At 48.9% G+C, this 11,992-nt stretch overlaps 1 protein-coding gene across 1 annotated transcript; it reads left to right on the top strand.

Annotated features, from left to right (window-relative positions):
* Nucleotides 1-4,457: 4,457 nt before the first annotated feature.
* Nucleotides 4,458-9,046, top strand: FTJAE_3008 (Hybrid signal transduction histidine kinase K; the record flags this gene model as incomplete). Its single annotated transcript, XM_037349260.1, has 2 exons — nt 4,458-8,897; nt 8,951-9,046. The coding sequence occupies 2 exons, from the start codon at nt 4,458-4,460 to the stop codon at nt 9,044-9,046; spliced, it is 4,536 nt and encodes a 1,511-aa protein (XP_037209921.1).
* Between the last annotated feature and the right edge of the window lie 2,946 nt (nt 9,047-11,992).

The raw sequence follows: 11,992 nt of genomic DNA, 5'->3' as shown, positions 1-11,992 counted from the left end.
GTTGGCGATTAACCTGATCTGATCTGAGTTAATTGACTTGCTTGGTGAAGTTGGAGTTCAATGTTGCGCTGTGTCGGCTGCTGGTAGCAGCTATGAACTGTTCCACATGCGATATCGTACAGAGTCCTGGTTGAGACCGTCAAATTCGTCTTTGCTGACCGGCAGCCAATTCAATATAGATGTAAGAAGCATTCGAGGGCGGCCAGGTCGGGGTGGGCAGCCGTTTAAGGGCCTTGGAGGTGGCCATCAGCTGAGAGGGGGCCCCCATGCTGGACAGCTGTGAGAGGCTCTCGAGGTGAGAAAAGCCGCTGTGATGCTGCGTGAAGGACCTGTAGCCAGCCTGTGAGCGGGCGCCTGGAGTGATACTCTGATGCCAATCACTGCATCTCGAGGATGAGCATCAACGGCGTGGGCCAATCAGGTCAGAGAAGTGAGGTGCTATCACCACTCGTCTCCTCTGTTAAGCGCCCGGGTGGAAATCATGAGATGCCCGATAGTGATGGAGTAGCCCGATTGGTTGGGCTAGAGGCTGGAGATGCAACCTCATGTGGCTGGCTGGCCAATAAGAAAAAAGAAAACAGTTGAGGTTGTGCTCTTGAGTGAGTGTCGCAGGGATTGGGAACCGCCAATTCTTTGTTGTCGAGTGCTTGCATATTCAATTCCTGTGATCTGCCTCGAGAACGGAAAGAACGGGTATTTTGTGTCAGTCCTTGGCCAGATTCGGCCAGGTTTAGCCGCCTGTTACCATCTGCCAGTCGAGTGTCTATGGAAATGGCCTCACTTGTGGCATCTTCATATACCGGTTATCCGAGATCGAGGCTGTTCAACATTCAAAGGGTAACATTCTGAGTTTGTATACTACGAAATGTGTCATTTGTGAACAACATCGGTCAGCTGGCGGCTAACAATAGCAACAGTGATGACATTATGTAACGCACAGATTACTCTGCAGCAGAGTCACATCTTTTAACCGGATCATATCATGTCAAGAGCAACTCAAGTCTAAAAGCTTGAATCAAAGTGAGGGCATTCCCAACTCCTGATGGTAATAACCCAATCGGTAGTTTAAACTCTGGTCCAGGCTTTCAGGCTGCCCATAACCATGTGCCATGCCCTAACTATCAATCTCCCTTTCACAAGAGCAAGAACATAAAGAGAAGACAGCATACTTAGTTAGGCCCTAACTTAATTGTTAGTGAGAAAAACAGAATCATATGCTTCCGCGTATTATCGGCCACTACTGAGAAACTCCCTCAAGAATATTAACATATTAACTAGTCCCCTTGACTGGTGTCGGCTATTAACACCAAGCCAGCCATAAAACCCGTCAAGAATGCACTTGAACTAGCCACAGCGTCACTCGAGAGGAGACTCCGCCGTCACGGCAATAACGGGATGGCTGACACGGGAAGAAGCCGTCAGAAGTCATGGATTTTACTGAGCGGTATCCACACCGCCTCGCTTTTGGAAATCTCATGCGACGAATCATGAGCATGGGGAAGCCGAGCTACCGGAGGATTATTCTTAAAACCAGCTCCAACTCGGCCGAATAGACCATCCCATCCACAGCGGAGGAGAGAGAAAGACGCAAAACCAACGTTACCTTGACTATTGCCTCACAAAAATTGCGAGACCCCGAAACTCTGTCCGAGTATTCACGATTCAGACAGCAGAGGCTTAAAGATTGGGCGTTTTTTGGCGCCAAAACTCAAGGTCAACAAGGCAAGCCAAGACCAGGGGCAGACTTCGAGACCGTGTTCTCTGGAGACGGCCACTCTCACAAAAAGACAGGGGGAGCTGAAGACATGCGGGGCCCTTAGCCTTTGAGGCTTTGAGCTCAAGGCGTGGGTAAAACAGACCGTTCTAGATCTCGCCGATCGTCATGGGCATTTCTTGATGTGGGAGGGTGAGTTCCACGCATCCGTTCCACAGGCCCAAACCATTTTATCCATTCTCCGAACAGATCGGGATTTTTTCCTCTTCTTTTTTTCTTTTTCTTTTCTGCCTTTTCCTTCTTAGCTCTGGTCTAGTCGATGACTCGTTCCGCTGATACTTATTGCCTTTAACGTTACCCCTTCGTTCAGAACCTGCATGTGTTGACATGATATTGCGGCAATAAGAAAGACATGCCTCGGTACTCTGTAGTTTCGTGTCAAACACACCTCCATCCTTGTCAGCGCAGCCCGGGTCAAGGACAAGTACACCAATTGCATGTAACTCAGGGTCTTTGCTTTGAGCGATGAGAGTGTGAAATTGAACTTGTGACAAGTCAGCCATTAAAAGAGTGCCTGGTTGGAAGGGTTGAACTGCTAAATAGGCCCAGTATCCATGGAATGTCTGGTCAGTGATCAAATAATGGTGCCAAGACGTTGCACCGATGGTTCCGCCGCTGTTCATGTTTGATACAGGGATTTGGTCAATGGCGATAACTTGATTGTGCGTGTCCTTGTCGAGGCTCTCGGCTCTCATCTCTCTCCCGTCTTTCAGTTCCGGTCCGATAAAATAAATCAGATGGTTCGATATACGATGATCGACAAGAGAGAAGGGAAAAAGCCTTGACGGATCACCAAATTCATAGTGCTAGCAACGATTTGACAAAGTCTAAAAGCTTGTTCGATTCCCATGTCTTTCTCATGAGTGGTCAATATGGATTGAAGCGGGACGGATTAGGTCCGGTGGTCTGGGTTCGTCTGTAGCGGCCAGAAAAGAAGCCGGCCGCATATGTATGTGGTGGGACTGCTTACTATATACGGCAGACGGCAGATGTGGTGAGGTTATCGGAGGAGGTGATGATATTGGTACTCGCTGGGAATCACTATGCATCTGTTTATCATGACTGATATTTCACTTCTTCCACAACAGGTAACTCCATTAGTGACCATGAGTTTTTTGTCCAGGTGGTCGACTCCCTTGTCAGCTTCAAGGACCCAGACCTCGAAAGCGGGTAGGTTATTTGTTGCCAAGATGATGAGATATCCACTTACAAGCTGCCTCACACCAATTCCCCGTCCTAATCTCCATGAACGAATATTGACCCCGGTAACAAACCCCGGTTCGCTCTCTCTGAATGGCTTTCCTTGGCTCTCTATGTATGAGCTGTTGCGCCTCATGCTGTGCTGTCCCGAACAATATTACTGTTTTGTGATGGACTCAGAGTCAAGCTGAAGCTGAAGCAGATCAACGGGATGAAATATTTGTTTTCTCCATAAGCTGACGTTGATCCTTTCTTCCTCTAGATTAGACATGTCTATCTATCGTGCCCCCTTTTGCCTATCATTTACTCGTTCGATGTGAATGTCACCACTAGCTAGTCTTGTGCTCGTTCCTTTGCTTTGGAAATGCTATTTCCCATTCTCCCATCCATTATTTCCATACCCATTCTGTCGGTTTGTGTGGCCTGGTCTGACCTGAAAGCTCAAATGCGGAGCAGTGATCAGCCTCTTTCCATCCTTATCTTGATCTAACTGCCACTTTATTCGTTCATCTTGTTAATCTTCTTTACTCTCATCTAACTTACACTCTATTGTGACGTTGACTTCCCTTCCCTTCCCTTCCCTTGTCGCCCTCTCGTCTCACTCGGCTGACACCCTACCGACCCGACGTCAAAATATCGTATCTCCACTGGACGGTAGCCTTTCTCTCACTGACAATTGCGGCTCTTTTTGACCGGCCCCAAAACTGTTACTGATTCTACCTACTGTACCCAATGAGGCACACGCTACCTACGCTACATGCCAGGACCCGTCCGTTCAGTCAATTTTGACTCCGATTCCGCCACCCCAAACCCAGCCTAACTCAGAGTTTCCGTTCGAGTCAATACTCGGCCGAATGCTTTCATCAGATTGAATTGAACTGTATTATTCATTGGTTCCCTCTTTCCCTTTGACAAACTGGTTGAACCAACCATCACTCACAATCGAGTCAAGCTCTTAGCACCTACTGCACTCCACCCACTGAACGACCCCCCGGACTACGGCCATAACACAGCACCATACAGCCGACTTTTAGCTGCAAATCCCCCTGCAACTCATCCCTCTGATCCCATATCCCATCTCGATCCCCATCCCATTTCTTTCCCCCCTCCCCTTCAACCTAACATCGTGGCGGCTGTATTCCTCAACATATACTTAGCAGCCCGAGCTTTTACTGCGCCGCGCATCAGGTACTGCACCTCCCACTGACTGTTGCAGCTGCTTGCCCGTACAGCTAAGGTACTGCACCAGAGTCTCCCCACTTCATAGGGAACTTCCACCACTGTTTTCGCACGCATACGGTACCTTACCTTACCTTCACTCATACGCTACGCACACCCGACCTCGCAGACACGCCCCTCATCGCATCTTGAATCTCGATCTCTTGCTGGCCGCTGCGCAAGGCCCAAAGCCACTGGCCACTAGGTGCCAAGGACTCGCAGTCCCTCCGGGGCTTCGATTCCCTCCTCTTCTCCAGGCGCCTTCATGCAGCGGCTTCCTAGTTTCAACTCTCCCTCGTCTCCTTCTGCCTCTGCTTCTTTGAATTGTCCTGTCGCAGACTCAACCGATCAAGAGAAGGAGGGTCGCAAAAAGCATCCACCACCACCACCACCAACCTCAACCTCTACTCCGGGTTCAGTACCCACATTTACGACTCCAAGCAACACCACTGCCACCAGCACGACTAACGCTGAGCTTGATACCGACGTTTCAGTTCTCGCTGCTGCTGCTGCCAAAGCTACCGGGGAAGCTTACAACAGGGTCACCATAACTGGCAGGAAAGCCTACGACTCACGCCGCATATCAGAGGCACCAGCATGGAGGCACGATCTTAGCATACCAAACTTGGCCTCAATCGCGCCCTTTTCTGACTTTACGACCTCCTTCTCGCCAGCTTCGACTACCGGCGCTATTCACCAGTCAAGTTTGTCCACCGCCGGTAGTCCACGAGATCTTAGCGCGTCCACGCGAGGGCTTCCACAGACTCCCATTCCGGCGAAGCGTCCCTCCGCCCCGTCCAGAGGTGAACCCGTCATGCACCCTTCACCCATCAAGAAAGCCCGCACTGGGGCATCACCACCTCGAAAGGTCGAACTTCCTAACCAATCTGCGAATCTTGATCCCTCAGCAAGGGGGAAGCAGCAAGGGCCGCTCTCGCCTCTCTTCTTCTCTCACACGCCAGCAAGGCACGTTCATCGTCCGGCCAGCTTTCCTGCAACCGATCCTGCTGTTTCTATGCTTTCACGTATGCGAGAGGACCCGGCTGGCGGTGTCACGACCTTGAAGTTGCCTCGCGCAAGTGTGAGCTCCATCAGCCCAGGAAGATCAGAGAGCACTCCTGGTAGTTGGGGGTCTTCAATGGACGCTCCCGCTCATACGACGACCCCAGACAGTCGTAGTCTCCCTCCGGGGCTGCAGATGCTACAAGGTGTTGGTGTTATTGAGTTTCTAGAGCAGGACGAGAGGCCTACCTTTCTCATAGACCTGGACAATTCCGCTAATGCTATCCGTGCCGGCTTACACATCCTCTACTACAACGCCTCTCTGCGAGGAGCACATGAAGTGCTTCAATATTTGTCGGTGGACCAAGAAGATGCTAGTGCAGACACAGATTTTGGTCGTTTCAAATCATGGATTATGACACAATCCAAAGCTCGTGTGTCAGCTGATACTCACAAGTATGCTGGTATTACCTGGACATTGTCAACATTACGTCGAAGGTTTCGCTTTGTTAGCGCCCAGACTTGTGTTGCTACTCCGCGCCCCAGTACTGCGTTACCACTTATTGACGAGACGGCTGCTTCGGAAACGAGAAGTTCCGGACACTCGCCGCAGATGCCCGTTACTCCTGACGCCGAGCTCGTTGATGCGCCAGATTATTTCGGCGATGCTGAACCTGTCGATGCTAATTTTGACCGCGCAGATGTTGATGAGATCATGGAGGGAGGCGACACAAGACTACACCCTGACGAGTTTACAAACCAGGTCTTCCAATCGCAACCCGCGAGGTCAATTTTCGATTGGACAAGGATTCCAGTGTCGGATGCACTTCCTCCTCATATAAAGTTTGCTCGTTCGGTCGATTGGGCGGCAACTCCTCTCGGACCAATCGAAGACTGGCCTGCGGATCTCAGATCCATGTCCAACCTGATCATGGGCAGTCCACACCCCGCTGCCATGTACTGGGGTCCCCAGTGTGTGATCATCTACAACGAAGCTTATCTCGACCTTGCGGGCCAAAAACATCCCAAGTTGATGGGCTCTTGCTACATGGATGCCTGGCCTGAGATTTGGGATGAGATCAAGCCTGTGTTCAAGAGTGCACTAGAATCTGGACAGGCAACAATGAAGCACGAAAATCAGCTCTTCATTAATCGGCACGGCTTTTTGGAGGAGGCTTTCTTTTCGTGGTCTATTGTTCCCTTGGTGGGTGGTGAAGGCGAAGTGGTTGGACTATACAACCCAGCTTTCGAGAATACCCGTAGACGGGTCAACGAGAGGCGAATGCTGATGCTTCGCGAGATTGGCGAGAGAACGGCTGCAGCTACCACTGTCGCAGGTTTCTGGCCCCAGGTGCAGAAGGGACTGGAGTTCAACGAACACGATGTGCCCTTTGCCCTGATCTATTCCGCCAGAGAGGACACCGAGAGCGAGGTTTCATCATTACATTCCGGTAGCTTGATACACTCACCCCAATTGGTTCTTGAAGGGAGCCTTGGAGCACCAGAGAATCATCAAGCCGCACTTCCACAGCTTGATATGCGACAGTCTGAGGATGGGTTTGCCCCTTACATGCGCCAATCAATGGCTGCTGGCGGTGTTCCAATTGTCCTCTCTGAAGAGAATGGTAACCTTCCTACACACCTTATCGATGGCCTTCACTGGAGGGGCTTTGGCGATCCCTCAAAGACGCTCGTTGTTTTCCCCGTTATCCCGACCACCACAGGAGAATCCGTGATTGGATTCATCGTGATGGGTGTCAACCCTCGTCGTCCCTATGACGACGATTACAAGTTGTTTATTCATCTGTTGTCCCGGCAGCTAGCCACCTCAATGGCTTCAGTGGTCTTGTTCGAGGAGGAAATCAAGCGTGGCCAAAGGGCTGCCCGCCTCGCTGCACTGGATCGTCAAGAACTCTCGATGCAACTTTACCTCCGTACACAAGAAGCCGTGGAAAGCGAGTACAGATTTACCCGAATGGCTGAGTTTGCTCCTGTTGGCATGTTTATTGCCAACTTTGCGGGCAAGATCAACTATTGCAACGATATGTGGTGGCAGATCTCGAGACATTCCCGGTCCGAAGATTCTGTTGATACGTGGATGGATAGTGTCAGGGACGAGGACAGGCCGGCATTAGAAGACGCGTGGGACAAACTCCTTAGAGAGAAAGTCACGATTTCGGTGGAATTCCGGTTCAAGTGTTCGCAACAGAGCGATGGAAACACAATTGATACATGGGTTCTGATGAGCGCTTATCCCGAACGGAATCAAGAAGGCAATCTCAAGTTGATATTTGGCTGTATCACCGACATCTCTTCTCAGAAATGGGCCGAGAAAGTACAGAATGAACGACGTGAAGAGGCGGTTGAGATGAAACGACAACAAGAGAACTTCATTGATATCACCAGCCACGAAATGCGGAATCCTCTATCAGCTATTCTACAATGTGCTGATCAGATCGCAAATAACATCACTATCTTCGATTCGCATTCTGTCAAATCAGAAGTTGAGAACCTACTGGACGGGTGCCTGGATGCTGCAAACACAATCAATTTGTGTGCCAGTCATCAAAAGCGAATTGTGGATGATATTCTGACGTTGTCCAAGCTGGATTCGAACCTCTTAGCCGTTACACCCATCGACGAACAGCCTGTAAGAGTTGTGCAGCGTGCCCTAAAGATGTTCGAATCAGAACTGGTTGCCCATGATATCGAGTTTGACTTCAACGTGGATCAGAGCTTCGAGCAGTATGGCATCAAATGGGTGAAGCTTGATCCTTCCAGACTGCGACAAGTCTTGATCAATTTGATGACAAATGCTATTAAGTTTACACAAGGCCGCGAGAAACGAGCCATTACTGTCAGCCTCAGCGCTTCAAAGCATGTGTCTGAAGTCACTCGGAAAGGCACTTCATATTTTGATAGAGTCGACCATCAACGCACTGCGGTCATGGATATCAACAACACTGACGAGTGGGGTCATGGAGAGGAGATCAACATCCACTGCACAGTTGAGGATACTGGTCCTGGCTTAATCGAGGAGGAGATGAAGCTTCTCTTCCAACGGTTTCAACAGGCGACTCCGCGAACACACGTTCAGTACGGCGGCTCGGGATTGGGTCTTTTTATTTCTCGTATCTTAACAGAGATGCAGGGTGGACAGATTGGTGTTACATCCCGCCGTGGCATTGGTAGCAGCTTTAGCTTCTACATCAAGTGCCGACGCTCTTTGACTCCTCCTCAGGATTACGAACAGATTACACCGTTCAAGATCGCTCGAAAGTCTCATGCCCCAGCCATTCCGCAGAAGCCGGAACTCAGTCGTCAGCCATCTCGAACGACGACGACAAGCGAAGACACAACCCAACTGTTTGATGTTTTGATTGTGGAGGACAACATTGTCAATCAAAAGGTTCTTCAACGACAGCTACGAAATTGTGGCAACAATACGTTTGTTGCAAACCACGGCAAGGAAGCTCTGCAGACTCTCGAGCGTTCAAGATTCTGGGCTGGAAAAGAGGCTGAAGGTGTTGACATCTCTGTCATCCTGATGGATTTGGAGATGCCTGTCATGGATGGAATGACCTGTGCTCGAAAGATTCGGGAGCTGGAACGAGAGGGAACCATTGTGCAACATATTCCCATCATTGCAGTTACGGCATATGCACGACCGGAGCAAATCGAGAGCGCCAAGGCCGCAGGAATTGTGAGTTGGTCGTGCCAGACTTTATTAACTTCATCACTAATACTTTACTTTAGGACGATGTCATCTCCAAGCCATTCCGAATCCCTGAGCTATTGCCCAAGATCGAAGAGTTGGTCGGCAAATACAAGAATCTCTCAGTCTCTGCTTGATGCTGCATAGATGCTGCGCCGACTTGACACCTGATGCTCTGTCAGGAGAACTATGCAGCTTCTCCACAGTTTACGAATATAACGAAGTCACTTGACCTAGATGGCTAGACATACCCTCACTTTCGACATAATTACTTCACCAACCTATTACACAACACTATTCTCTATTTGTCCCCATGTAGCATTTGGTGTCATGACTTTTGGCGTTTTTGGAAAGAGACAAGGCTAGTTTGCGGGATGGCGAACCCGCAAGAGCATTGGAATGTAGAACATGGAAGCGACCCTTGGGTTTTATGTGTAAATCTCTTTTACAGAGCACATGGAGCAAAAATATTAGTGAGGATGGGGTACGATGCGCATTAACAAACACGATAGAAGATACACGACGTGCTGGCGTTGTTGGGCCGATGGACGTCGTTTTATGGATGGATATATCTGCATAAAGATACGGGCTATGTTAGTTATACCCGCCCTACATGATCATAGTTGATCATGAATGTTATCTGCATATATCTAGACAAGGCAGTTACTCAGTGGATATCAGCGTGACTTGTTTTATGGCATGATGTTCTCTGAAGACGATAAAGCATAAAGCTACATATAGCGTGGGAGTTTATCCCAGACCTAGTCATCGTTCCCGCTGTGGCAGACATGGCAAAGACAGAACAGAACGGTTTTGATACTGAAGTGAAGAAGCCGTTCGAGAAGTACAAGCAATCAATTGCAGTTTAAGGATGATGCATAAAGCAGGAGACTTAAACAGCCGCAGCACGGAGTCCGGTTAACGGTACGTCGGTGTATACTACTTGACTTAAGTACTTGGTGATAAAACTGTTTTTTATGTGAGGTAATCACATAGTCGCATCATTTGATCTTAACTCTTAGCGGTCGTTACTGTCAAGCTCACTGAATACCTAGTGATGCTTGAAATCACTGCATCTGAGCCTGCAAGTGACTCGATCCAACTCCTCGCCCTTCCTATAATTTTCTCCTCATCATCTCCATCTCCTTGCATCAGAGCATATATGTTCTCTTCCTGGATGATGATTATGCCAGCTACGAACGCCACCAACTCGTTGCCTCTACGACGATTAGAAAATGAACTCAACGACATGGTCGAGACGGGATACATCAATATCCCACCTACTCACCATTTCAAGCTGAATGAAGACCAATCCCTCAAGTGTCTTCAGAATGGCTATCTCATATCGAGAGTCACATTAACGATCACCTTCAACACTAATCAACACATTGGGAGCACACAGTCGATTGGCTCGATGACTTGGAAACTCGTCCACCACACCAGGAGCTCTGGACGACAATCAGAGAGTCACGACAAAATTATGGAAGACTACACCTGGTTAGATCATGTAATGCGGGCTCTCGAAGTTCAACCATCGAGACTCTTAGTCTTCGCCAACAAAGGCAATCTTGCACCACGCGTCACACACGAGACGAAACAAGAAACTCCGAAGACATCACATCCGACGAACTTATTAAATTCTTTGACTAACATTATTGCCTCTTGGTCTTGATTTGTGTGATCTATACCTGCTATGAAAGAGCCTTAAATAGCAGCAGGTATGGGCAATGAGAAGTGCAAGGAGCCAAAGTTGCGCGGGTTTTGGTCAATGCAGTTTCGCATGCCGAACACACGGGCAACCTTGGCCGAAGTGCTTCTGTCTCTAAAGAACAGGAGTGACAAAATTGCGAATTGGTGTTGTGTTATTTCCAGTCAAAATCCGAGCGGTATTGACAAAATCGTCGCAGAAGAGGCTGATATAGTAAATATTTGTTGGCATTTTGATACGAACGAGGGATAAGCTATACTTGGCGGTGGGCCATACAAATGTTGAGCAGAATACATCCACTATCAGTCAGGTTGCCCCAAATGTAATCTAGCACTTACCAGCAGTGAAGCCTTACAAGTAACAAACGAACATCTATGCGCTTTATGATATAGGTATGATCCCGAAACCGCTGTGCACACTGACAAACTTTATGATAGGAAGCCGTCGGCTTTTTGCATGTGTACATTAGTCTAATAAGTGTCTCCTCATAGGCTGTCTCGACTGGAAGATTTATAGTCTCTGAGACAATCGGAAGTCTCGCATATTATTCCGCGGATTTCAATGTCCAGGTCGTTGAAGACCTACCTACCTAGGTAGGTATGTACTTAGATTGATAAAGACATACCCCTGTCGCCTTTCCAACGTCACCGACAAAGTGCTTCAGCGGGACGATCACGCACTTACCCTTTTATGGTCTGGGCTCAATTGCTCCACCCTTTGTCATCAAAGCCTAAAGCAGACTCGATTATTTTTGTCCGCCTGACAAAGCTCCCGTCGCGGCATTTACCATTCAGGCTGATGGAAGAAAATTCTGGTTCTGAACAAGTAAAATCAAAGAATGAAAGAAAATGCCCTCTCTTTGATAGCAAGAATCCGTTCCTTTGTGCTCAGGTGGAAGCAAGATCCCGCTCACAAATAGCAATTGTTTATAGCATTTGCACCCAATGACAGCCTGTCTGTTTTCCCGCTGAATGCAACTTTGGCTGCTTGGACTTCAAGTGCCCCGCGCTAATCAGGGACCTTGCAGGCGGTTTTCCCGCTAGAATCAAATATTTGCTTCTCTTTTGACCAATCTCTGGACTCCCCGCGTGGCCCGCTCACTCTAAAGTGCAGCGCAGAACCACAGGTCACCATCCCTGGCTGGCACCAACTACCTACTACCTACCTACTAACAATTCTGTCCTGTCTGGTAAGGAGACATGCATTTGGGTGGCGGCCTGCTTCGTTGTGGAAGTACCTCACACTCTCTGCCACTGACGGGAGCCCAGGAGCCCCCTGCACTCGTTTAGCCTAGTACTGTTTGGGTCGACATTCCGCTTCTCATGGGGATTCTTTTCTGCAACCTGCTACTCAGTCACTCACTCACCTACTACTA

This window comes from Fusarium tjaetaba (genome assembly GCF_013396195.1).
Source record: "Fusarium tjaetaba strain NRRL 66243 chromosome Unknown NRRL66243_c0000060, whole genome shotgun sequence".
NCBI lineage: Eukaryota > Fungi > Ascomycota > Sordariomycetes > Hypocreales > Nectriaceae > Fusarium > Fusarium tjaetaba.
The sequence above is the reverse complement of the archived record's forward strand: the minus strand, read 5'-3'. Positions and strand labels throughout refer to the sequence as shown.